The sequence below is a fragment of the Panthera onca genome, chromosome B3 (genome assembly GCF_046562875.1).
Source record: "Panthera onca isolate mPanOnc1 chromosome B3, mPanOnc1 haplotype 2, whole genome shotgun sequence".
In the NCBI taxonomy this organism is placed as follows: Eukaryota; Metazoa; Chordata; class Mammalia; order Carnivora; family Felidae; genus Panthera; species Panthera onca.
Window position 1 is genome coordinate 134,983,537 of NC_138344.1, and position 27,155 is coordinate 135,010,691.

At 47.2% G+C, this 27,155-nt stretch overlaps 1 protein-coding gene across 2 annotated transcripts; it reads right to left on the bottom strand.

The window, feature by feature from the left end:
* Positions 1-78: 78 nt before the first annotated feature.
* LGMN (legumain) lies at positions 79-25,846 on the bottom strand. Of its 2 annotated transcripts, XM_060620598.3 has the most exons (13): positions 25,654-25,846; positions 14,756-14,853; positions 13,454-13,535; positions 11,684-11,769; positions 10,278-10,353; positions 9,506-9,568; positions 8,649-8,715; positions 7,678-7,796; positions 7,502-7,591; positions 5,405-5,605; positions 4,148-4,318; positions 887-954; positions 79-618 (listed from the first exon to the last, which is right to left on the bottom strand). In XM_060620598.3, the coding sequence occupies exons 1-13, from the start codon at positions 25,789-25,791 to the stop codon at positions 576-578; spliced, it is 1,302 nt and encodes a 433-aa protein (XP_060476581.1). In that variant the 5' UTR covers positions 25,792-25,846; the 3' UTR covers positions 79-575. The 2 variants fall into 2 exon arrangements, with proteins under 2 accessions (XP_060476581.1, XP_078304015.1); XM_078447889.2 differs by lacking the exon at positions 887-954.
* Between the last annotated feature and the right edge of the window lie 1,309 nt (positions 25,847-27,155).

Consider the following 27,155-nt stretch of genomic DNA (forward strand, 5'->3'; position numbering starts at 1 on the left):
GAGCCGTGGGACGGGGTGAGGGAGCTGAGGCCCAGAGCATAAACTAACCAAGTCGGGGGCCTGAAATTAATACTCAGATTCCATTATAAAATTTTATTTTTTGAGATTTGCCCATTATTGATAAATAAGATACAAAAGCAATCAAAAATCATGAGATTTCCTAAAAATAGTTTTCCATTTGGGGCATCCATCCCTCTTCGATAAAATCACCCTACCTGCTTCAAATTCCGCAGAACAGAGACTTTCACTGGCTACAGAGGCCCCAGTGAACTTCCTGCTCCTTCAAACCAATGAGCACAGACACCTCCCAAGAAGCAATTATACTCAACACAGAGCTTTCCCCACACCAATCTGTGGTTTTATCGGAGCATCACACGGGACCTGCAGGAGGCTGGGGAAGTAGGCAGCGGTGAGCAGGTCTCTGTGCGAGGCCTAGAGGGTGGCCCGGGAATGTCCGCGCTCCCCAGGAGGGCCTGGGAGGCTCGCCTCCCTCTTGTTCTACCTCTTCTGCCCGGATTAGCACGCGTTCTGAGCGGCAGTGTTCCCTCGTGGAAACCCGTCAGGAAGGCAGTGTTTCAGTAGTAATGAAGGCACACCTTGTCCATGGACAATTTTATTCTGTGCAAAACAGGAAGAAGAAGTTGGTGACCCATGTCAGCTCTGAAGAACATTCACACAAACCTAATCCAGCCTGGAACAGGTCATCCTTTATGATAGACCCACCCAACAATGATCTCACGGAGGAGGCGTCAGTTTTGGACTCCTCTCCCGTGAGAGGGGGTGGCTGGCAGAAGTAAAAGTGTCCACTTGCAGAAAAGGTTTAGCAATGCTGCTTGCTTCTGCTTTCGGAATGACACTGACCCTGCAAGGCCCAGGGCTGGCTCACCTGTCAATCGGGTAAGGTTTTTCACAAAGGTTGACCAGCACGTACAGATGTCTCAAAGCATACTCGTACTAGAGGAAAACACCAAAAAAGACATCGTCAAACACCATCACCACCACACAAGCAACTTCTAACCTGGGAATATCCCACTGTTGTGGTTTTGGGGGGAAAGCACCTCGATCTGTGCCTCTTGAGCTTCTTCAGCTCATGGATCCCCCCCCTCCACTTTTCGGTAATCTGGAGAAGATTCATGGGCTCCCTCTCCTGTGAAAAATGCAGCCTGGCCTGAGGGCTGACGAGCCTCCCGGAGCGTTCTCGGTGCCGGGCCAGGCCTCCTGACTGAAGAGTCCACATGGCCCTGCTCCCTTCTATTACCTAGGACCCCCCCACCCCGCCCACCTGGCGTTTGGTTCTGGGAACCTCATTCTGGGAGGGACACACTGATGAGAGATGGATGGGGGGTGGATACCAAACTAGATGGCACGCAACAGCTAAGACTGAAATAACCGGGATGTTTATCTTGAAAAACCTTCAGGAGAATCTGAGAACTCTCATGGGGAAGAAGGAGCAGATTCATTTTAACCTTCAGGAGAATCTGAGAACTCTCATGGGGAAGAAGGAGCAGATTCATTTTGTGTGATTCCAGGGCGCAAAAGAGTACCACCACCAGGGCTCAGTCGGTTAAGCGTCCGACCTCGGCTCAGGTCATGATCTCGCAGTTCGTGGGTTCAGGCCCCGCTGAACAGCTGTGCTGACAGCTGGGAGCCTGGAGCCTGTTTCAGATTCTGTGTCTCCCTCTCTCTCTGCCCCTCCCCTGCTCACACTCTGTCTCTGTCTATCAGTAACGAATAAACGTTAAAAAAAAAAAAAATTAAGAATGGATCTTAAGAAGTAAAATTTCTACAAACTTGTAATACATTTATTTTTAGTAAAGCTAAAAAATATTACATATAAGCAGGAAGGTGTACAAATCGAGGGCATAGCTCAGTGAAATTTGAAAAAGTGAATATATGTGTATAACCACCACAGATGGTCCATCATCCTAGGAACCCCAGAACCTCCCAGAAGGTCCTTCCCAGTCATCAAGTGTGCTCTTCCCCAAAGGTAAGCAGTAATTACCAACACCAAAGATTCATTTTGCCTGTTTTTGAGTTTTATGTAAATGGAGTAATACTGTATATACATTTCGGGGTCCATGTCCTTTGCTCAGTATTGTATTTGTGGGGTTCATCCATGCGGTATGTTGCAGGAGCTTGTTCATTTTCACGGTTGCACAGTATTTCATTACATGAATATACCACATTTGTCAGTGCTTTTTTTTTTTTTTTTTAATCAGTGCTACAATTGAGGGACATGTCTGTTCTAGTATTTGGCTATTTCAAATAGTGCTGTTAGGAATATACTTGCACTTGACTCGTAGTACAGAAGTGTGGACATTGCTGTTCAGCCTATACTCAGGAGTGGGATTGCTGGGTTACAGAGCAGGCCTAACTGCAAATCTACCATAAACGGTACCAGTTTTCCACAGACGGTGACCAAGTTCCACTCCCAACAGCGACGAACGAGAGTTCCATTTGCACCTCGTCGTGACCGGGAGGTGTCGTTTCTGTCTTCCTAATTTTAGCCATTCTGTTAGATTTGCCTTTTTCGTGTTTTGTCTTATGTGTTTGTTTGCATTTCCCTGATGAATAATGAGGGACTGTGCCTGTTTTGTTATGTGTGTGGCTATTTGGGTATCTTTCTGTGTGAAGTTTTGATTTAGCTCCTTTGCTCATTTCTCACCTGGCTGTGTTTGTGTTTTTCATAAAAATTCATTAGCATTAAAAATATGTATATAAAAAAATTTTTTTTTAAGAAGAGTAACACCACCAGGAGACAGTGCATTTATTAAATGAGGGGGACGTTTTTAATCATTTAATAGGTAAGAAAAATACTTCCTTTACAAAGGTAAATAAATGAAAAAATAAAATCGAGAGCTTCCAAGTAATGGAGAGCTACATCCGAAGTGCCAAGGACTCCATCTCTGGAAGCATTCAAGCGTGACCAGGTGTGCCCGTCACGGCCCGACAAAGCTTTCTATGAGGACGGAAACGTTCTACAAAATTCTCCAGTTCGGCAGCCACTGGCTGCCTGTGGCAACTGTACAACTGAAATGTGGCCGATGCCACTGAGAAACTAAGCGTTACATCTTACTGCATTTGAATTAATTTAATTCATTTAAGTTGAAATGTAAGTAGCCATACGAGGCTGGCAATTACCATACCAAAGAGCACAGCTCTAAAGCAGAAAGTCGGCGAACTTTTTCTGTAAAGGGCTGGATTGGAAATATTTTAGTCTTTGTGGGCCGTATGAACTACTCGATTCTGCTGCAGTGTGAATGCAGCCATAGACACGATGCCGCATTTAGAGCAGGGCTGTGTTCCAATATAACCATTTATAGGGGCGCCTGGGTGGCTTGGTCGGTTAAGCGTCCGACTTTGGCTCAGGTCATGATCTCACAGTCCGTGAGTTCGAGCCCCGCGTCAGGCTCTGTGCTGACAGCTCAGAGCCTGGAGCCTGTTTCGGATTCTGTGTCTCCCTCTCTCTCTGCCCCTCCCCTGTTCATGCCTGCCTCTCTCTGTCTCAAAAATAAATAAACGTTAAAAAAAAAAAAAAAAAATTTAAAAAACAAACAACAAAAAAAAAAGGGCTGCGGGTAGGATCTGGCCCGTGGGCCGGTTTGCTGACCCCCTTCTGTAGGAGGATCCCGGCATCACGTAGCGCTGACCACAGGCGCCTTCCCACCTGACGTTCTACAATCTGCAGAAGCTTGTTACCTTGTCCTCCACGGGCCAGCACCTGACTCCAACAATAAGGCTTGGGGAGGGGTCAGAACAGACCCGAAAGGGAGAAAGCCTATGTGACCGGTGTTTGGCCGGGACAGCACAAGTGTACAGAGAAGGAATGCCCCTTCAGTCAAATATAAATGGGAGTTGAGTCATGACTGGTAAGCTCCTACCCACAAAACAACTGAGTGTGTCTGGGGCCAGGATTTATGGTCAGTGAATTTGGCTGAACTTCCTCCTCTTGTCCCCATCAAAGGCCTCTGAATGAGTCCATTGTTTCCTCAGCCTGGATGGAACCTTCTACAAGGCAACGCATCCCACGTGATTTCTAGTGGACAACCTTAATTTAGCTTTAGGGGTTGAAGACACAGGGAAAGGCTCAGTTGACCCAGGGGAGGCAGGGTGCAGCAGCCAGCGGCCCCCAGGGGTCCGGGCTTACCGTGGGTGAGTGCCAGTTGAAGCAGTGTGTGCGGAAGTGAGACACGGCTGCCTGGTAGCAGTCGTGCGCCGTGAGCTCGGCCCTCTCCGACAGCAGCCCCTCCGCCTCAGCACCGGACCTCGCAATCAAGGAGACGATCTTTTGCACTGACTTCTCGATGACATGCCTAGCCTGTGAAGAAACACATCTTTTCAAAGTGTACCTTACTTAACGCAGTCTCTCCTGGAACCCTGGATCAGGTTAGGAGCCCATTTAAAGGCTTCTCTTCGTGCAACTTCTAACCCAGGATGTCAAAAGAGATGCCAACAGAGGCGTCCTACAGAAGGCAAGAGGTTGTGCACACGAGGCTTCTGGAACAGCTAGAAGCCTTTAGAAATACCCTGCCTTTCCGATGTCTTCTCGCACAACGTTAACATTTCAATCTAAATACCTGAAGAGCAGGCATGGCCCACTCTGAGAAGAGGAGGGGGACGTAGAAATTGTGCCAAACTAGACTGTTGTCCCACAAATGGTGCAGTGTGTTCACAGGCACTTTGCCTCTTCCAGAAACCACCAGACAGATAGAGGGGCACAGAGCGGGCATCGTTTCCTTCCCAAATGATGAATAAAAAAAAAATACCTTCGCACAAAATGAGTTTATTACTGCTATTTCTAAATCGGTTAATATTTTGAAAATCTCAGTGTTCAGGGGCTCCTGGGTGGCTCAGTGGGTTGAGCATCCGACTTTGGCTCGGGTCATGATCTCATGGTCCGGGAGTTCGAGTCCCACATCAGGCTCTGTGCTGACAGCTCAGAGCCTGGAGCCTGCTTTGGATTCTGTGTCTGCCTCCCTCTCTGCCCCTCCCCCACTCACACTCTGTCTCTCTCTCTCTCAAAAATAAATAAACATTAAAAAAAATTTTAAACCTAGTGTTCAAGTAGCAAAATAAAAATGTCTTCTAAGCAACTAGGTGTAAAAGGGAAACACCCACATGCCATGACTTCTTGGCAGGATACAGGAGAGAGAAAGAGGTCAAGGTCAGCTTACTAATGAAGAATGAAGATGAGGACAGCCGCTGCTCACTCCTCTGTTACACAGAGCACAGACTAGTCTCCTTTCCCACACACCCCCATGTGCCAGGCGGAGTGGCCCCAGAGTGCTCTCACCTGGCTCCAACAATGCTGGATAACTGTCAGGAGGCAGAGACCAAGTTCATACATGCTGCCCGGTGAGGCTGGGAGCAGTATCTGGAGATGGTTCCTTTAACCACTACTTACGTCCAGATGCCTGTGGATCTTCTCCACGAGATTCCTGGACTCCTGAAGATCATTGGTGCTCATCAGCTTCCTTTTCATGATGGTGAGGGGCACCTCAGGGCTTGGGGTGAGGTCAAGGTCCTTGACCGGAGGCAGGGAGATGGGAGAACTGGCTTTGTGTTTCATACCCTGAAACTGCATCACCTTCATGGAAGAGATCGACTGAGGAGAGAGGGAGAGAACCAGTCTGAGTGGGAAGAGCGGATGTGCCACACATACCCTGGGTCCCGCCTCTCCGAGGGAGGCTCACAGTTCACACCATGTGGTTTCAGGACCACCGAACAGCCACAGTCGCAGCCGGAAAACAGAGGCTTGGCCCTCAGCAGTGAGCAACGCAACACATTTGAGCTCCTGAAATCCACCGATGATGAACTTCAAAAATACCCAGCATCTAGGGGCACCTGAGTGGCTCAGTCAGTTAAGCGTCCGACTTTGGCTCAGGTCATGATCTCATGACTTGTGGGTTTGAGCCCCGCATCGGGCTCTGTGCTGACAGCTCGGAGCCTGGAGCCTGCTTCGGATTCTGTGTCTCCCTCTCTCTCTCTGCCCCTCCCCCGTTTTCACTCTCTCTCTCAAAAATAAACATTAAAAAAAATAAAATAAAATAAATATCCAGCATCCTTTGGAGGAGAACTGCTAATTATTTCATATATAGACGATCCTTACTCCACAGTCATGCAGAGCTGGGGCCAGAGTCGTTTCAACCAGTGACGACCTGGGTTGTGCTCCCCTATCCATGTTAACCTGCCTGTCCCTAGAGACCAGGAATAGGAAGGTGCAAAGCATCCATTCAGGTTGCAGCTGAGGCCTGGGTCCACTGAGATGGACAGAGCTAAAGCCACAGAGGGTCCGGCTGACAGTCGGGGCCAAACAAGCACGATGGCCAGACTCTGCCTGCACAGGTCACTCCAGACTGGATCCCAGTCAGAAGGAGAGAAACGCTACAAGTATTCTTGTTCCTAAACCAAGCAACAATACTCGAAAAAAGTTCTAAGACAAAAAAATAAATATACAGAAACATGTAACATTTGGCAAAGATCCATCATACCTCTTCGACCAAGACCAGGAAGGGCCAGCGCCAAGGAAATCACAAAGTGAACAGGAAGCCTGGGACAAGGAGCTGCGGCTGGGTGCCCTCTCCCCCGTGAACCCCCCAAACGGCCAGGGCGCCTCGTCCAAGTCACCTCCCCCCTTGCCTTCTCTCTGCTCCCCACTCCGGAACCCCCACTCAGAAGCCCGGCCAGGCCCGTGGCATCCTGAAGGCCTGTCTCGTGGCCTCCAGGCCCCAGTCCACACTCTGTCAGGGACGAGCTGAAGGCAGTTGGCCTGACCAGCTCACAAGTTTTTCTAGAAGGCCCATGCTTGCATCAGAGGAACGGGTCTCAGCCGGCGAGCACTCAGATGGCGGCAGGCCGCTTGGGGAGTGGTGTCTGGTCACATGGAGAGGTACACAGACCACCTCCTCCTCTGCGCATCCCAAGGGCTGCCCCCCACCACGCCCGCCCGTGGTGGCACATAAGGCCCAAGCCTTCAGCAGCCACCTGCTGCGACCTCTGTCTAGACAGCCCTGATCATCTTACCCATTTAACCACCTAGGTCCCTTCTGGGCAGTGGCGGGGTGGGGGAGGGGGGGAGCGGAAGTCCCTAAGTTCTAGCCAAAGGGTGAAAGTAACAAGTGCAACGTGCAGGATGTGGGGTCCTAGGAGGCAGAAGCTTTCAATCCAGAGACCTCTTAGTGTGTGCCAGCCCTGTTCAGTGCTTTGGGTGCACGACCTTCTTTAATTGCACACTGAGGCTCTGACCAAGGAGGGAAGGGAGATGCAGCGAAGCTAAGGAGCTCGCCCCAAATCTCACAACTCTGCGAGTTTGAGCCTGGTAAGGTCCGACTCCAGAGCCCGGGCCCGGGGCCCAGGATGCAGTTGGCTGTGAGAGGCAGGGCCATCGCCGCCTCGGCCATTTCTCCCCGGGTCCCCATCTCTCTTCGCCAAGGGATCGACGTTCCAGGCGAGTCGGCCTGAGCCTCGGGAATCCACGGGGGGGCCAGGCTGCCCTTCTCACCTTGTTTCCATACTGCATGACGTGGCTGGTGTTGGTGTGGGATTTCACCAGCTGGTACTGCTTGTGGAGGGTCTCTTTGGTCAAGTCCTCCTGCAAAGATGCCAACGTTGAAGTCCTCTGACAAGTCAGAGCTGACGGCTCAGCCTCAGCTGGACGGCCGGACCCTAGGGACTCACCACATCCGAGTCCTCCATCCAGTTGACGCTGTACCAGTCCCCCAGGTACGTGGACCTCTTCTCGTCATAGTAACAGGCATAGGACGACTCGGTGGGGTTGGCAGCCGTGGTCGCGTAAACTAGTAGGAGTTAAAGACATCTTTTGATTATGTTCTCCTCTCTGCCGTGGCTCCCACCCGATGCGTGAGCCTCTCCCTCCCGCCCGGTGTGATCAGAGCTCGCCACCTGCCAACAGCACGGGCAGGACAGAGAGACGCGGCCGTACCCAGCCCTGCTCACTTGTTTACAGCAACTGCCTAAGATGAAATGGGGAAGACAGAGAAGCTAGCTGACGGACGCGGCCGGCGGTAATAAGCAGCCCGCGTGCTTGTTAGGATATTAAGCGATTCTAGAATAATCTGAACCATTTCAATAGCTCTGGAAACTTGAAGAACATGTACCTAATTTCATTGCTAGAGAAAGCTAACATTTACCAAACAAACGAACACTTTGAATACACACAATAGCGACCGTTTACTACCTAGCTGCTATGGGCTCAAAATCGTGCTGGGCAAGTGGTATCACTTAAAATGCAACTCTCCCAACAGACAGCATCTTCATCCCCATTTCACAGACGGGGGTAACTGAGGGCCAAAGAGGGTAAGTCAACTGCCCAAGATCAGATGGCCGGCAAGCAGTGCATCACAAAGGGACCGAAGCTGGTCCAAAGGCTATGTGATCTTGGACTTAAGTAGCTTTACTAGAACCTGGAAGAGCACCATGAAGCTCACATCACATTCTTTATTGTTTATTTATTCTTTATTCCTGCCCACAGTAAACCCCTCACCCCTGCTTCTGTGCACCAGGCTGCCCTAAGCCCCTGCTTATACACACCGCCCGGTTCTTCACGTCGGCAGAATCAATGACAAACCGCACCACTGAGCAACCTGCCCACCCAGCCTGGCTCAGAGGCCAGCACGACCACCACGTACCATTGATGTCGGAGGGCAGGTGGCGCATCATGGACCCAGACTCACAGGCTTCGATGTAGAACACCATCTGTGAGGTGAAAGAGACACATGACCTCACACCCTGGCCAGGCACGGACCTCTCACAAATGCGGGCTCTGCTCACATTCCTGTCCCATCCTTAAGGGTCTTTTGACTCTTGCTTCTGGGAGAGATCTCTGCCGTGAGAGGCTGCTGCTGGAGGCTACAGAACCTGCTGTCATGCAAACCGGAAGGACTCACACCTATTCATCGCTAACAGACGAAAATGATCCATTAGTTGAAATGGTGCAGAGCGAATGGTGCCATAGACAATGCTAAGGAAAACTGTTCACCGTCCAGTTCAGGGAGACGGAGCGGCAGGCCCTCTTTCCACATTTCTATCACGTGCATGCCCGAGCTGGTCAGTTTCTATAAAGGGTGCTACAAGGGCGAGCGACGGCCAACGTGAAAATTAGGCGATGGCGTTTTCCTCCCCGGCTGCTCCCAGTTGAAGTCGGTGCTAGAACAGTGGTCTTCAAAGTGGTCCCTGGACCATCAGTATCCATGTCAACTCAGAAAGGCAAGTTCTCAAGCCTCTCCCCAGGCCTCCAAGTCAGACTCTGGAGGTGGGGTCCACACTTTGTTTTAACAAGAGCTCCAGTGATCCTGATCTAACAGCTAAAGCCCTAGAATTACAATTTACAGTTTAATCCCGGGGAACCAGCGGTCAAGACCGATCCCAAGGAGACTCCCCAGATAACAGCCATTTGGGGCTGGGGCAGTCACGGTATACGGCAGGCTCTGCGTCTACTGCCTTCCTCGTACTCCTCCCCGCAGGCTGCCCCAAGCGCTGACGTTACCTTTTGGTACATCTTGTGTTTGTACATGTACTGGATGGTCTTATTCAGATCCTTTACGTGAAGCTGAAATATAAGAATACGGACATTCAGCCCAACATCTCCAGAGAACCCCCCTAAAAAAAGTCCTAATGATGCTTTGTAAATTGTTATTTACCGGTCCATAGAAAGAATCACGGTGAGCAGCACTATCCCAAAGTGGCACCTCATGTGTTTTATTCAAATATTTAAAAAGGGGAAGAGAGGGGCGCCTGGGTGGCTCAGTCAGTTAAGCATCCGACTTCAGCTCAGGTCATGATCTCACACTTCGTGGGTTCGAGCCCTGCGTCGGGGTCTGTGCTGACAGCTCGGAGCCTGGAGCCTGCTTCGGATTCTGTGTCTCCCTCTGTCTCTGCCCCTCCCCCACTCATGCTGTCTCTCTGTCTCTCTCAAAAATAAATAAATATTAAAAGAAAAAAAATAAAAAGGGGACAAGAATGTGCTCTCTCTTCCATCACTTCGTCTGAAGCGTTCAGAGACCGTGTTCTATTACTGCCTCTACTGCAATGCACCCGGGTCTGGAGACCTTTTACTAAGGCTCAGATACGAAGACGAATGTAGGCAAAACTTGCCAGACAGATTTCAAGCCGCTACACGTGTCCCCCACACTCACCTGCCACACACAGAAACCAACCCTGGTAGGACATGAGAAACACACATCCCAGGTTTCATGTCAATGCCAAGGTTTTGTTTGCTAGTCTCCTACTTTATATTTATAATTTTAAGGAAAACTCACATCGTCATTAGGAAACACCAGTATTCCAATAGCTCCATGATCGGTGAAGTAAACGAACACATGATCCCGGGGGCCGCTGCCGAGAGAGCGGGACACACAAGGTCAAAATTTCCACTATTTCACTTCGACTTCTCTGAAAAGTTGCTCCATCAAAAAAGTAAGAAGATGCTCCAGGACTACGGTCTACTGTTGGGTGGTGCCCTCTGCTCCTGCTGAGGGTGATCCTGAACCACAAGGCACATCCCAGAGCCTCAGAGCTGTGAGTTACGGTCCGGGAGGAGACATCTGCTGGGTGGCTTGGCTTCTGGACCAGGTATGATTCAAACAGTGAGGTCCTAGGGGCGCCTGGCGGCTCAGTCAGTTGAGCATCTGACTTTGGCTCAAGTCATGATCTCAAGGTTTGTGGGTTCAAGCCCCGCATCAGGCTCTGTGCTGACAGCTCAGAGCCTGAAGCCTGCTTCGGATTCTGTGTCTCCCTCTTTCTCTGTGCCTTTCCCGCTCATACTCGGTGTGTGTGTGTGTGTGTGTGTGTGTGTGTGTGTGTGTGTGTGTCTCTATCTCTCTCTCAAAAATAAATAAATATTAAAAACATGGTTTTTTTTTCCCTAAACATTGAAGTCCTTTGGCAATCGGGCCTCATGCCAGCGGCCATACTCTCCAACCAGATTGCCCTAAGATGAGGGAAGGAGGTCAGCACACACAGCTGAACACAGTCCTTCAGCGCAGACTTCTTCCCTTCCAGGCCCCTCAGCCTGCACGCAGTCTGCCCACGGTGTGCCCGGCCCACCTGCCCATCCTTGTGCCCACTGTTCCCTTCTAGCATGAAAGGAACAGCACCATTTGCCAAGGATCTGAGAGAGTCTGAGGGCATGTTACTGAAGTCCCTGACATCACTTAACGTGCTACATCAAGAGATGCTAACAAGCCATCGGTCACGGTCACCCAGAGCCGGCAGCAAGCAGTGGGGTGGTTTTCCCCAGGACGAAGGTGAGAGCTGTGTATACACATGTACGCCTCTCCCCCACTGGGCTGACCTCGAACACAGCACAGAACCGGAAGGCCAGACCCTACAACCTGACCGGCTGCAGGGCTTCCCGCCTGTCTCAGTGTTTTGTGCTGGCAGTGAAAAATACCAGCCCTAGGATCGTGGACAACAAAAAGCAGTCGCTTCAAGTGACAGAGAATATTTCATTAATGATAATGAAGGACCCTGGCTCCTAGGGTTAATTCAGTACAGAAATGCGCTCCCCAGTGAAGCCATCGGTTCCGTACGGCCTGTCGTAAGTCAGGACAAAGCTCCCGCTCTGTTACTTCTCATGAGTAAACAGGACGGGAGCAAAGAACAATACCTATTTGGGGGCCAAGTCATTAGGAAAGTGTGGGAGGCTTTATAAAACAGACATTACCTCTTCAAGACCTTTCCAGATCCTTTGCCCTTCACTGCTTCTTCATCACCTCTTAACACAGCAAGGAAATTTTCTGGGGTCACATCCTACAAAGAATTTGGAAGTCAAAATCAGACATACGTGTCATTCTCAATCAGAGCATTTGCTGAGTCTGTAGCAGACCTGAGCCAGCGGTCCACAGATCTCCGAGGCTCAAGGTTTAAGAGCAAACACTTTGGAACCAAAGTAGACCCAAAGCAAGGCCAGTGTTTCTGGGGCCTGTGCATGACCTCTTCTCAAATATCATCTTGCCTTTGGCTGATGGCAACTCAGCAAGCCCGCCTTTCCTTCCTAACCATCCCAGAGTCCATGTGCGGAAACCCAAAGATGCCGGTAGTCAGGGACACACAGCCAGGGAAGAGCAAAGCACCTCAGAGGCACAGCAGAAAGGGAGGAGAGGCACCAGCACTGGGCCTCCCTTTGCATCCAGCTTGTTGCCTAGGAGGTCAAATCCCAAGGACACTTGATGTCCTTAAAGATTTTATAATGCTGATGCCTGATCGTTTAAAAAAGCAGTACAGGGGCACCTGGGTGGCTCAGTCAGTTAAGCATCTGACTCCTGATTTCAGCTCAGGTCACGATCATGGGATCAAGCCCCAAGTCGGGCTCTGTGCTGAGTGGGGAGCCTGCTCAAGATTCTTTCTCTCTCCCTCTGCCCCCCTCTCCTGTACATGCTCTCTCTAAAATAAAAGATAAAAATAAAAATAAAGCAATACAGAAAAGTACAAAGGGGGAAAAAATCGCCAAAAATCCTACCCCCTACCACTAAGATTCCAAGTATTTCTTTATCACACTATATAAAAACAATTTCATAAAAATGAGACCATCTATGTTACAAGCACATGTTCAATTCAACTGTGCTGGAATTTAAAAAAAAAATTGAAAGAATTGCTGAATTTCAGATAGATGCTCCTTTATTACCAGGAATATTAGTTCCTAAGAGATCCCTCTACAATCCGGAAAACCATGCGGTGGCAGTCATTATGGTATCTTCAAAAATGTGTCAATTGATAAAGCCTCTATCAATTGGGAGGGATAGAATTCAATTGGGAGCGATATAATTCATAAGTGATACACAATTACAATTAATGAAAAACTATCTCCGCAAAATCCAGTGATGCTTTCTTTGCAGCAGGGCTGGTGCTGAGAAAATCCATTTTCAGAAAAGAGCACAGCTCTATAATCAGATTAGCAGCAAGGATCTCTGCTAAGATCTCAAGAAAATCAGGTATTGTTGAAGGAAATCCATTATCAGGCTTAAAGTAGAAGACTAGATGGGGCACCTGGGTGGCTCAGTTGGTTAACTGCCTGATTCTTATTTCGGCTCAGGTCACGATCTCAAGGTTTGTAAGTTCAAACCCCACATCAGGCTCTGTGCTGACAGCGTGGAGTCTGCTTTGCGATTCTCTCTCTCTCTCCCTCTCTCTCGGCCCCTCCCCCACTCACGCACGCACGCTCTCTTTCTCTCTCAAAATAAATAAACTTACAAAAAAAAAAGACTAGAAACTAAAGATCAGTAGACTACAACTTACTTCTAGCTTTTTTCCTTTTCTTTCCTCAGCTTTCTTTCAAAACTCTCAGAAATTACTCAAGTGCAAATCTTAATACCAACACGAAGCACCGCCCAGAAATCAGTGTTGTGAGGTTCTGATCCCAGAAATGCGAGAACGAGGGGCATACTGTCACTGAAATGAACACAAGCCCCGCTGGCTCCAACCTCGTACCCCTCACCTCGCCGGTGTAGTCCTTCAGGACCCCCGCGTACACGTCCGAGCCATTGGGTCTGTTGATCACGATTCCTGGCGTGGGGTTGCTGAAGAAAACAAAGAAACCGAGGGACACATTTGAAGCACGCGGTGTGATATGGCTCTGAAATCTCTCTTCAAAACTATGCCCCCGTTATGTACAAAAATAGGGGGTGACCACGTTTGTCAGAGACATTTCTCATCACCCGCACAGCCGCCAACGTGCTAGTGACTTCAGAGCCTGGGGATCTCAGGCAGCCCACAGTTCTCCGGTTCTTGGTGGGAGCAGTGAAGGGCTGTCCTGAAAATGACAGGTGTGGCTGGCCTCCTGCAGGAACCGTACGGCCTTCTGGGGGCAAGACCCGAGCGAGAGATCTCTCAGAGCAAAACTCTTTACAGAAAAAGATGGGGCAGAAGACAAGACTTTAATACAAGAGCTCAGGCGAGAAAGCTCAGAATGGAGTCTGTGCTGTCGTGTGATCAGCCGTCCTTGGCCACAGCAGGGAAAACAAGAAGTGGGGGGAGACGAGCACCGGTGCAGTTTAGTAGCCATAATGCTGCTCCTGATCTCAACACGGCAGATAAGCAGGCATGAGACCAACTATTTGTAAAGCTGAATTCAACAAACAATAAAAGCAAATTAGCACGGAAAGAAGGGCAGTAGGATCCAGCCTACAAATAAGAGTCTCCTGCGCACAGGGCCACCGAGGCAACCCCTCTGTGCTGCCTGCCCCTGCTCGGAGGTCAGGAATGAGCACTGCAGAGCTGAGAAGGAACCTACACTTTTTTTTTAAATTCTTTTCTTGACGTTTTATTTGAGAGAGAAAGAGAGAGAGAGAGAAAAGTGCAAGCAGGGGAGGGGCAGAGAGAGAGGGAGACACAGAATCAGAAGCAGGCTCCGGACTCCAAGCTGTCAGCACAGCGCCCGACATGGGGCTCGAACCCACAAACCGCGAGATCATGACCTGGGCTGAAGTCAGACGCTTAATCGACGGAGCCACCCAGGTGTCCCAAGAAGGAACTTACACTTCAAACTCTCCCAAAGCCACCAGCCCCAAACACCCTTCAGCAACTCCTATGCCAACTGACACTGCCGGGGTGCCCCCCCCCCCCCAGTTGTGTTCAAAGCTCTACATGAAGCAGCCCTGTGGGATTTCATCTGCCAGTCTGTGCACGTTCTAACGTTTATATTCTAATATTAATTATAAACATTCCTATGAGCGGGTATGCATTTAAAAAAAAAAAAATCCCGAATTCATCACCAAGTTCAAAAATACTCCCTACTTACTCTTCAGAGTTGGCAATGTCATCATACATCATCACAATGATCTGTTCATCAGGGATCCCGTTTCTGTGAACAATCTGGTAGGCGTGACATGCATCCGCCTGGAGAAAGGATTTTGTCAAGTTTTAGATTCTGCCCAGAAGGAGGTCAATTTTGGAGTTCTTTCTCATGGAACACATGTTGTAAATCACTCCTTATTGTTCGAGTATTTAACTTATTTTAGGGGAGCCTGGGTAGCTCAGTCGGTTAAGTATCTGACTCTTGGTTTTGGTTCAGGCCAGGATCTTATGGTTCATGAGTTAGAGCCCCAGGTCAGGCTCTGCGCTGACAGTACAGAGCCTGCTTGGGATTCTCTCCCTCTCTCTCTGCCCCTTCCCTGCTCGCACACTCTCTTTCAAAAAATAAATCAAATCAAAAAAATTAAAAATAAATTATTTTAAACCATATACATCAGTCTTTTTTGAATTCAATTTTTAATTTTTTGAAATGCTTTTATTTATTTTTGAGAGAGAGAGACAGAGCGTGAGCAGGGGAGGGGCAGAGAGAGAGGGAGACACAGAATCTGAAGCAGGCTCCAGGCTCCCAGCTGTCAGCACAGAGCCCGCTGTGGGACTTGAACCCACAAACCATGAGATCATGACCTGAGCTGAAGTCGGATGCTTAACCGATTGAGCCACTCAGGCACCCCTTAACTCAATTTTTAAAACTCCCCACCTCAAACATTAAAAAAAAACAACTTTTTTTTAAGGGAGGTGACACCTGGGTGGCTCAATCCATTAAGCATCCAACTTTGGCTCAGGTCATGATCTTGCGGTCTATGGGTTCAAGCCCTGCGTTGGGCTCTGTGCTCACAGCTCAGAGCCTAGAGCCTGCCTCAGATTCTGTGACTCCCTCTCTTTCTGCCCCTCCCCTGCCCGTGCTCTGTCTCTGTCTCCGTCTCTCTCCCAAAAATAAATGAACATTAAAAAAAAAATTTTCTTTAACTCCCTACCTCACACCCATTATCCAAACTCTCATTCACCTGGTATATGTGGGTTACACACACACACACACACACATGCACAGCATCACCACTATGGATAACAAGGGCCTTAAAAAGTCTTGAAGAATTTATTTTCATTTTTCCACACCATATAAAAGTCTCCCAAAAGCAAAGAATTAGCTCTGAAAAACAGAATGATGAACCACAGATTAAAAACTTAGTTTTGTATCAGACAGGATTCTTCCAATTCAAGTAATTTTGGCTGCCATCGTTGCTGTTCAGGGAATTGAAAACTCAGAAGGTCAGCTCAGGTATTGAAAGGAGGAAATGTACTCTTTAGTTAAAAAAAAAAAAAAATAGCAAGAGTGACAATTAGGGCTTAAAGAAAAACTCTGTTAACGTGATTCCTTGTCCATAAGAGGGTGAAGACATTCTTTGCTTCCTTTTTCAGATGACACGTGGTCCAGTCCGGAACCTGGGAATCATTTGAGGTCAGTGAGGAAAAACTTCTCTCACTTTCTGCTCCTGTGTGTCTTTCACGAACAAATAGACACACGTGAAGAGCACAGTGAGCCCAGCTCTCTGCCTCTCTGAGGAAGGGAGCTCTAGGAACTGGACCTTCAGTACACATCACATTCTACACAGTACGTAGCACGGCAATAAAGCTTATCGAGCATTAAACCCGGCGGTGTAGATGCCTCACAACAAATGGACTTCACAGCTAGCGATGGGTGTTAAATACACAGTTCTGAATGTTGGGCGAGTGAGTCCAGGGTCTGGCACTTCGGAGCTGTTGCATGAATGGGTGACTGAATCAATAAATAACAAAAGCTCATACATCTACTGAGTTTCTAGTACGTGTCAGGCACCGTGCTGAGACTTTCTAGGCGCCATCTCATGGGATTCTCATAGCAATGCTACGTGACTAAGGTAATGATCCCTACTTTATAGGAGAGGAACCTGGAGCTTAAGGAGGTAAGGTGACCTACCCAAGCCACCCAGCTCATAGCGAGATATCCCAGGCACTCTGCCTCCAGAACTTGACGGTGCTTCATGGAGGGACAACAGAGAAATCGGGAAAATTAGAGACGCCCAGAGAGGGGGAGGAGCTGAAAATCTGAACAGGTTGTTTTAAGATAGTTACTAAGATAAGTATTTTATACATACACAAACTGCTAAAATGTTTAAATCCCCGTTTCTGTGGAACAAGGAAGACCTTCAATACTAACAGTTGTAGGAAAGAAAATAGCCCCCACAGATGTCCACCTCCTAATCCCCAGAACTGGAGACCATGTTGCACTACCTAAGAAAGGGGAATTAAAACAGATGGATTTAAGATGGCTCATCAGCTGACCTTAAAATAGGGAGGTTATCCTGCATTATTCCAGTGGGCCCAGTGTGGTCACAGGGGTCCTGGTGTGTAGAAGAAGGAGGCAGTGAATCAGTGTTGCAGGGATACAATGTCAGAAAAGACTCAATTGCGCCATTGCTGGCTTTGAACATGGAGGAAGGGGCCATGAGCCAAAGAATGAGGACAGCCCGTAAAAGCTGGAAAAGGTAAGAACATGGCACCTCTTTCAGAGTCACCAGAGAGGAACACAGCCCTTTTGACATCTTGATTTAATGTAGTAAGACCCCCCGTTCAAGTTTCTCACCTCCAGAACTGTAACATAATAAATGTGCATTGTTTTAAGCCACTAAGCTTGTGATTTGTTATAGCAACATTAGAAAACTAATCCACTGATGGTGGAAGTTTAGTGTGATTGGCATTCTACTTGGGAGAATATCTTGCCATTACCCAATCAACTTGAAGCACATTCCCTCCAACCCAGGGATTCTGCTCCTAGCGAGACCCTAAAAAAACTCTAACCTGTGCAGTAGAGGATTATTCATAGCAAAAGAAAAAAAAAAGGAAGAAAGAAAGAAAGGGAAAAAGAAATAACCCAAAGGACCATTAGTAGCTGGAAAAAATAAACTGTCATATGCTCATATAATGGAATACCATAAAGCTCCGATGGATGGATGGATGGATGGATGGGTGGATGGAAGGAAGGAATACAACCCATGTTTCAAATAGATGAATCTCAGGAACATAATGCAAACAAGAATAAGTCACACAAAAATGCATTCACTATGATTACAGTTATATAAAGGCCAAAACAGGCGAAAGTAAACATTTTGTTGTTTATAGTTAAATACACATATGGTAAAACCAGAAAGCAAAGTGAAGGAATGATTGACAAAAAATTCAGGAGCTTGCCATCAGGCAGGAAGGAGGGGGACTGAATCAGACAGGGCATAGGGTCTTAGTAATGTTTTTTGTTTTTTTAGTCTGATACAGGTATTCATTATTATTATTATTATTATTATCATTATTATTATTCTTTAAATTGCACACACAGGTCATATAGATAGTTCTTTGCTTTCCTTTTCATTAAAAAAAAAATCAAACCAATATTACGTCAGATTTAACTTATTCTTATGATGAAAGTGAAAGTGACCAGGTATACCCACCCATTCCCCTTGGTGACAACCATCCTATTATTTATTCCTTTTGTCAGAAGCCAGGTTCATTTAAACAAAATAAAAATAAAAACACTTAAGAATAACTCTAACAAAAGTGTCAGACTGGTACACTGAAAATCTGAAAATGTTGAGGGAAATTAAAGAAGATCAAAATAAACAGAGAAACACCTCATGTTCACGGATGAGAAGACTTAATTAATTCTATTTAAAAAATGTTTTTAAATGACCAGCAGGCTTTTTTGCAGAAGTGAACAAGATGATCCTAAAATTTATAGGAAATTGCAAAAACCCAAGAACAGCCAAAACAATTTTGAAAAAGTTGAAGGACTTTTACTTCCTTTCGCATACTTATATGTATTATGTACTGTATTCCTACAAGAAAGTAAGCTACAAAAAAGAAAATGTTACTGAGAAAATCATAAGGAAGAGAAAATGCCTGTATAGTACTATATCATATTTACTGAAAAAGATCTGCATATAAATGGATCTGTGCCGTTCAAACCTATGTTGTTCCAAGGATCAAATGTACATCAGGGACAGAACAGTCTTTTCAACAAATGGTGCTGGGACCATATGGAAATCCACACAAAAAGATGAACTTGGGCCTTCATTTCACACCACTCACAAAAATTAACTCAAAATGGGTCATAGGCTTAAATGTAAGGGCTACAACAATAAGACTTTTGGAAGATAACTTAGGACAAAATCTTCAGGACCTTGAGTTATAACCGCAAAGATGTTGTAGACATGACACCTAAAGTAAGGTCCATAAGCCAAAAAAATTGATACGCTGGACATCAGCAAAATTTATTTTTGAGACAGAGAGAGACAGAGCATGAGCAGGGAAGGGGCAGACAGAGAGGGAGACACAGAATCAGAAGCAGGCTCCAGGCTCTGAGCCATCAGCACAGAGCTCGATATGGGGCTCGAACTCACAGACTGTGAGATCATGACCTGAGCCGAAGTCGGACGCTCAACCGACTGAGCCACCCAGGTGCCCCTGGACATCAGCAAAATTAAATACTTGAATGCTTCAAAAGACACCATTAAGAAAATGCAAAGATAAGCAACAGGGTAAGAGAAAATATATACAAAACACGTATCTGATAGAGAATTTGCATCTAGAATATGCAAAGAACATTGATAAGACCATCAACCCAATCAAAAGTGGATAAAGGATTTGAATTAACATTTCACCTAAGATACACAAATGGCTAAAAAGCACATAAAAAGATGCTCAATGTCATTAATTACTAGGGAAATGTAAGTTGAAAGCACAAGACACCAATTCACAGCTAGACAGACAATAACAAGTGTTGGTGAGGATGTGGGAACCAGGAACCTCCTCCATTCACTGCTTGTGGGAATGTAAAATGGTGCCGCCATTTTGGAAAGTGACTCAACAGTTTCTCAAAGGTTGAACTTAAAGTTACCACATGACCGAGCAATTCTTTCTGCCCAAGAGAAACAAAAACATTTATCCAGCCAAGATTTACAGACCAATGTTCTTAGCAACACTGCACACAATAGGCAATAAATGGGAACAACTCAAATGTCCACCAACTGGTAAGACGACAGATAAAACGTGGTCTATACATACTATTTAATATTCTTTGCCAATAAAAAGGAACAAAGTACTGACACGCTACAACACAGATACATCTCAAAAACGTTATGTTCACAGAAACAGAAGACTACATGTCAAATGGCTCCACCGATATGAAACGTCCAGAAATGGCAAATTTATAGAGACAGAAGGTATATTTTCAGTGGTTGCCTGAGGCTGGGGGCTGGGGCTGCAAATGGGCTGGAGGGAATCTAACTGGGTAGATGGAAATGTTCTAAAACTGATTTATGGTGATGTGTGCACAACTTGGTAAATTTACTGAAAAAAATCATTGAATTATATACTTGAAATGGGTGAATCACATGTGATATGTACAACATGCCTCAATAACGCTACGTATTTTAGAAAGGGCAGGTTCGGCGTGTCCTGTTCTGGCACTTCTCCTACACTATTTGGACTCCTCACCACCACCTTGGCAGGCACATGCTTTCATCCACATTTTGCAAACGGGGACAGACTCAGCACAGACTCGGCAATTCAAACACAGGTCTCCTGACCCCGACCATGCCTTGTGCCCTTCTTCCACAAGAAGCAGTCTCACAGTCAGGTCATGGGTCTCTCCGAGGTCCACAGGTACTTGGTTGCCTCTAACTTTGTTAACCTAAAGGGGCTCCTTGTTAGACTCAGTATTGACTGCTACTCAAAACAAGTAAGCGTAGGGTTAAACCAAGTCAAATACTTGGGAATGGTGCTAAAAGCCACTTGAATTACTTCCTTTGCACTATCTGGCCCATATGTTATTTTCCCCTGAAAACCAGAAAAGCCTACGAAGCAGTATGTGAGGACGGTATTGAGCAAGATTCTATAAAGAAGGCAAGGCCCTCTGGGCCACTGAGCAGACACTGCCATGACTCAGCTTGGTTCACAGCTTGTGTTAGGAGTTCTGACGACAGGCCTGTAAAGCATCCCGTGATTCCCTGATGCAAGCCACTGTCCGACAATGCCTGCCTGTGATGCTGCCACCTCAGGCCAGCTGTGAGCCAAATGAGAACCACCACTTTAGAACAAAGGTTAAACTCAACTGGCACATTCCGGTCATGGTCAGTGGAAAGGGGTCCACTTGCGAGCCAGGTAAGGATCTGAGAGAGAGAGGCACCTCCTGGTCTGCTCATTGACGGATGTGTGCATATTATCACTTCCTGGTACATACTGTGTGCTGCCTGGGTGAGGCAGTCCCTGGGTCAGGGACTTTGCAGAGTTGCCTCACTGAGCCCACCACCAACTCGAACTTTCCAGAGGATAATCAGAGGTTTAAAATGAGATGGCGGGGGGTGGGTGGTAAAGTTGAAAAAAAAAAAGAAAATAGAGACAGAGAGCAGTGGTTGCAGGGGGCTGGGATGGGAGCAGGGACTGACAGCAAACCGGTATGAGGGAACTTTCTAGAATAATGAAAGTGTCCTAAAAATGGACTGTGGCCATGCTTGCAGAGCTGTATAAATTTGCTGAAACTCACAGAAAGTATACAATTATAACAGATGAACTGTAGGACATGTAAAGGTATGCCTCAATAGAGCTGTTTTAAAAAGTGGTGATTGCACCCATTTTTTAAAAAATCTATAAAATCAAGTGCTCCTGCATGGCTCAGTCAGTTAAGCATCCAACTGATTTCGGCTCAGGTCATGATCTTATGGCTCGTGGGTTTGAGCCCTGTGTCGGGCTCTGTGCTGACAGTGTGGAGCTTGCTCTCTCTCTCAAAAGTAATAAAAACATTTTTTAAAATCTATAAAATGAAAACTGGTCTTTTTTTTTTTAACTTTTTAATGTTTATTTATTTTTGAGAGCCAGAGCATGAGCAGGGGAAGGGCAGAGAGAGGAGACACAGAATCTGAAGGAGGCTCCAATCTCTGAGCTGTCAGCACCCAGCCCCATGTGGGGCTCGAACTCACAAACCGCAAAATCATGATCTGAGCCGAAGTCGATGCTTAACCAACTGAGCTACCCAGGTGCCCCTAAAGGTGGTCTTTTAGAAACGTGATGACTCTGTCGCTTGGCCCTCTATCACACGTCTTTCTCCCAGTTCCAACAAGAAGAGTCAGTTCTAGGCTTCTCCTTCTCCCTCTCTGCCTCAACTGAAACCCGCCTATCTGCCTCCCAGCTCCTGGGACAGATGCTCTTAAAGCTTCCAGGAGGAGGTGGCGGCCCCCTTTCTCTCCGCCGCCACCCAACTCCAGACCAGACCAGCGGAGTGGGGGGGGGGGGGGGGTGTCTGCCAACACATGGCAAACCTTGGAGCCCCATTGCCAGCAACGGCCTCAAACCCTCCCAACCCCCATCCTTTGAGTGACACCTGGTCACATGTGCCTCTCCTCAATTCCTGTCACCCCCAAAGTCCCCAGGGGGCCGTGAACTTCGCCAGCAATCTATTTCAACAGCCGCCCCCACGGTTCCACCTGAGGTCTTCCTCCTCCACATGCTCAGACCTGTCCTGAAAGAAACCCTCCTCCAACCCCAGTTCCTCCTGTAGTGGCCCATTCCATTCCCCTTGACAAGCCTGTCCCCGAGTGCTGTTTGCACTTCCGGACCTCTCCCTCTCTCCTCCGCCCGGACACTGCAGGCACTTGCCCTGGCGAGGCCTTACCTCCCCCCTCTCCCCCGCAACCGGCTGAGGGCACCAGATGCAGACCTTCCACCCACCTCGCCTCAGACCAACCCCCTCGAGGCCATCCAGTAATCCCACCCCAAAATGGAAACCAGAGGAACCCAGTTTGTCAAGCCAAAACATGATTTAAATAACCATCATCACGCACACAGCAAAGCACTCAGCAGTGATTTAAATTGGGCCTGGTGTCCCCGTCCTTCCGCAACAAAAGGAATTTGCGGGAACAAGCGCTGTGTCAATCCAAGAAGGTAAACCTCCATCCAAACATAGGTTGAAAAGTCTGTGTAGGTTCTAGGAGGAGAGTTCTTTCAAATGCTCTTTTAATGATTAGTCTCCAAAGCCAAGAAGGCCAATGTTGGCAGCGGCTGAGGACAGAACCAGGCCAGTAGTGCTAAGTGCTGAGTTCAGCGATGACTCAGTGCTCGCGTTTCCTCCGCTCGGCCTCTGTCCTCTTTACTCAAGGATGAGTGTTTTTCACTCTTTCTTTTGGGAAGCGAGTGCTTCCCTTCATTCTGTTTTGATATTATTTTACCAGGGGAAACTAGCACCCTTCAACAACCACAAGAAAAAACAGAAAGGGTTTTCTCAGAGGAAAGGGTCATTGGATCCCTATACTTAATAATGTTTAACCAATAATATTCTTTCTAAGTGGGTTGTACAAAAACCAGCGTGGCAAGGGGTGCTTGGGTGGCTCCGTCGGTTTCAAACATCTGACTCTTGATTTTGATTCAGGTTATGATCTCATGGTTCAGGAGTTCAAGGCCCTCATCAGGCTCCATAGCATGCAGCCTGCTTGGGATTCCCTCTGATTTCCCTCTCCCTCTGTCTCTCTCTTCCTCTCTCTCAAAATTAAATAAGTAACATTTAAGGGGCGCCTGGGTGGCTCAGTCGGTTAAGTGTCTGACTTCGGCTCTGGTCATGATCTCAAGGTGCATGAGTTCGAGCCTGGGATTCTCTCTCCCTCTCTCTCTCTCTGTCCCTTCCCCACATGTGTGTGCACTCTCTCTCTCTCTCTCTCAAAATAAATAAACTAAAAAAAAAAAAAAAAAAGACTGACTGATGAATCAGCCTGTTCACCATCGGTGACCTGTATTTAACACCTTATCTTTCTCCTGCCTGGGAGAGGGAGGAGAAAATTGAGAGACGGATCAGCCAGGTACTCAGGTTGCTCCTCCGTAAATGGGTCAGGTCTGTGGTTAAGTACTAAGATGTTACAAGGGATCATCTTGCCATGACAACAACGTTTCAGTCAAGCCAAAGTTCTTGTTCGGCAAACACACAAAAACATTCACGAAACAGGTCATTCAATCATCATCACGTTCCGGAGCTGGTAGGGAGGTCTTCTAAACCAGCGCCCTGCCTAACAGATAACGAAAACAGACAGCCCCGGAGGGTAACGCGCGAGCAGCGCTGCCCAGGCCGTGGGTGCACAGACTCCAGGCCTGCGCTGTCCCGCACAGCAACTCCCGGGGCAACCGAACACTTCAAGTACGGCCCGTCCAAACTGCATAGATCGTCAATGTAAATGCATACCAGATTCTGATGATATAGCGTAAAAAAAAAAAAAAAAAAAAGGTAAAATATCTCATCATTAACTTTTTATATTGACTACAGTGAAATGATAGTTTGCATATATTGGGATAAATAAGATGTAGCAAAGTTACTTTCATCTGTTTCTTTTTATTTCTCAAAAATGTGGTTGGGGCACTCGGGTGGCTCAGTCGGTTAAGCATCTGACTTCGGCTCAGGTCATGATCTCACGGTTCGTGAGTTCAAGCCCCACATCGGCTCTCTGCTGTCTGTGTAGGGCCCGTGTCCGAGCCTCTGTCCCCCTGTCTCTCTACCCCTCCAGCATGCACATGGTCTCTCTCTCTCAAAAATAAACGTTAAAAAAAAAATGTGGCTGCTAGAAATTTTACCACAACGCATGTGGCCCTCCTACTAGACAGCGCTGTTCAGAGCTAGTCAGCCCAGGTTTGATCCAGGCTCAACCACCTGCCATCAGTGCCTCACTGGGTGGAGGACTGACTTTCTATGCCTCAGTCCTCTCGTTCACAAAGAGGAAACAAGAACTGGGCCTACTGTGCATTGCTCCACGACGACGGGGTGAGATGAGTTCACTTGTGGAAGCTCTCTTAGACGAGAAGCCAGCACACCCTGCATCCTGTTTCTGAGAATTGACAGATTAACTGATGGTTTAAGCAACAACTCTACCGAACTAAAAAACGTCACATAGAAGTCAGCTTTATAAAATATACAACCCGTGGTGAGCCACAGTCGGTTAAGCATCTGACTTGGGCTCAGGTCATGATCTCCTGGTTCACCGGTTCAAGCCCCGCGGTTGGGCTCTGTGCTCACAGTTCAGAGCCTGGAGCCTGCTTCGGATTCTGTGTCTCCCTCTCTCTCTGCCCCTCCCCTGATCATGTTCTATCTCTCCCTCTCAAAAATAAACATTAAAAAAAATAAAACAAAATATACAACCCAGTGGTATCCAGGATATTCATAAAGTTGTGTAACCATCACCCTCTCTAATTCCAGAACATTCTTATTACCCCAGAGTCACTCCCCATTCCCCCCTCCACCCAGACCCTGGCAACCACCGATCAACTTTCCATCTCTACAGATTTCCCTATGCTGGCCTTTCATATCAGTGGGATCCTATGCGGTCCTTTGTGACTGGCTTCTTTCACTCAGCATGTTTTTACGGTTCATCCACGCTGAAGCCTGCTTCAGTACTTCATTCCTTTCTGTGGCCAAATAATACCCCTTGAATGGACGTACCACATTTGTTGATGGACAACATCCGTCAGTTGATGGACATTTGGACTGTTCCCACTTTTTCACCAGCATGAACAATACTGCCATGAACATTCATGTACAAGCATCTGTGTGGACACATGTGTTCATTTCTCTGGATGCATACCTAGGAATGGAACTGCTGTGTCACGTGGTGACTCAACGTCTCACCTTTTGGGCAACTGCCAGTGTTCCAAAATGGCTGCACCATTTTACGAGCCCCCCATTTCTCCACATCCTTGCCAACACACATCCTTTAGCCAGCCTTGGGGAGTATGAATGACTTTTTAAAAAGTCTGTTCTATTGACAACGTGCAGGATTGTTTACAGAATACCAGGGTCATAAAGAAAAGCATTAGTCATGGTCTTACCTGGTGCCTATAATTATACCAGCCATTTGAACCTGCGACAATCACCACCCAGTGCTTGCCCCCGTCCTCGGGATCATCCATGGGAACAGCACCGATTCCCAGGACCACGCTGAGCAACACAGCTCCTTCCCAAATCATTCTGTGCCTCAGAGCTCAACGGCAGGAACCTGGGGAGAAAAAAGCAGAGAGTCAAGCAAAAAAGGAATGACAAAAACAGAATATTGTTGGCCCCTGAGGAAATATCACAGCAAATGGGTCAAAAAGAGAAGACCAGTTAGTCATCAGATAGAACAGGCTAAGGACAAAAATGAGGACTGAGCAGAATTTTATCTTTAGCTCTGTGGCCCCTTTCCCTAAGGGGAAAAAGGTCTACTCATATCTCCCTCACTACAGGTTGAAGTTATGGGTATAAACCAAAGAATACTGTGAAAACTCTTTAAAAAGTTTTTGTCATGGGCACCTGGGTGGCTCAGTCGGTTAGGCGTTTGACTTCAGCTCAGGTCATGATCTCGCGGTTCATGAGTTCGAGCCCCGTGTCGGCCTCTGTGCTGACAGCTCAGAGCCTGGAGCCTGCTTCGGATTCTGTGTCTCCCTCTCTCTCTGCTCTTCCCCTGCTCTCGCTCTGTCTCTCTCTCTGTCTCTCTCTCTCTCTCTCAAAAATAAACAAACATTAAAAAAACTTAAAAAGTTTTTATCACAACTTGGAATACAGCAGATAAAACTCACCACCACCACCAACAAAACTCACTGTATTAGAAGAATGTCTACCACCCTGTATGAAATGTTTGCAAGGAAAGAATACATATGTAATGTGTGCGTAGAAAAATGTGGAGGGCAGACATAGAAATTTAACAGTAGATAGTGATTGGCGGCAGGTAGAATTCAGGATGATTTCCTCCTAGCTCTCTTTTTACTACAATTAACAGATATTATTATGCAATAAAGTTCGTATAAATTCAAACACTGAGGGGCAATTTATAAGTTTGAGTGACTTACCTGGACGAGCTATAGTCAAACATTGGCAGCTCAGCTCAATGCCTTTGTACAATATTTACAACCATACACGAATTCAGTAAAGCAGGCAGAGCAAATGTTTTATTCCTTGTTATAGGAAGGGGATATTAAAGCAAGAGAAGTGACTTGTCCAATATCCAGTCAGCCAGCTCTGGCCAGAGACCAGAACCCATGCCTTCTGAATTCCTGGTTCAGGCTTTCTGCCACACAGTTCTACATTGAGACTTTATTCTTTTTTTTTTTTTTTTTTTTTTAATTTTTTAACATTTATTTATTATTGAGAGACAGAGATAGAGCATGAGCATGAGAGGAGCAGAGAGAAGGGGAGACACAGAATCTGAAGCAGGCTCCAGGCTCTGAGCTGCCAGCACAGAGCCCAATGCGGGGCTCGAACTCACGAACTGTGAGATCATGACCTGAGCTGAAGTCGGACACTTAACCAACTGAGCCACCCAGGTGCCCTGAGACTTTATTCTTAATGAAGTACA

Excerpts from the sequence above, each read along its gene's own strand:
- LGMN (XM_060620598.3), bottom strand. The coding sequence starts at position 25,791 with ATGATTTGGGAAGGAGCTGTGTTGCTCAGCGTGGTCCTGGGAATCGGT. Across the intron at positions 10,354-11,683 it reads TCTGGAAAGGTCTTGAAGAG|CGGCCCCCGGGATCATGTGT; the intron begins GTAATGTCTGTT and ends CTCTCTCGGCAG. Across the intron at positions 955-4,147 it reads TCAACTGGCACTCACCCACG|TACGAGTATGCTTTGAGACA; the intron begins GTAAGCCCGGAC and ends GTTTTCCTCTAG.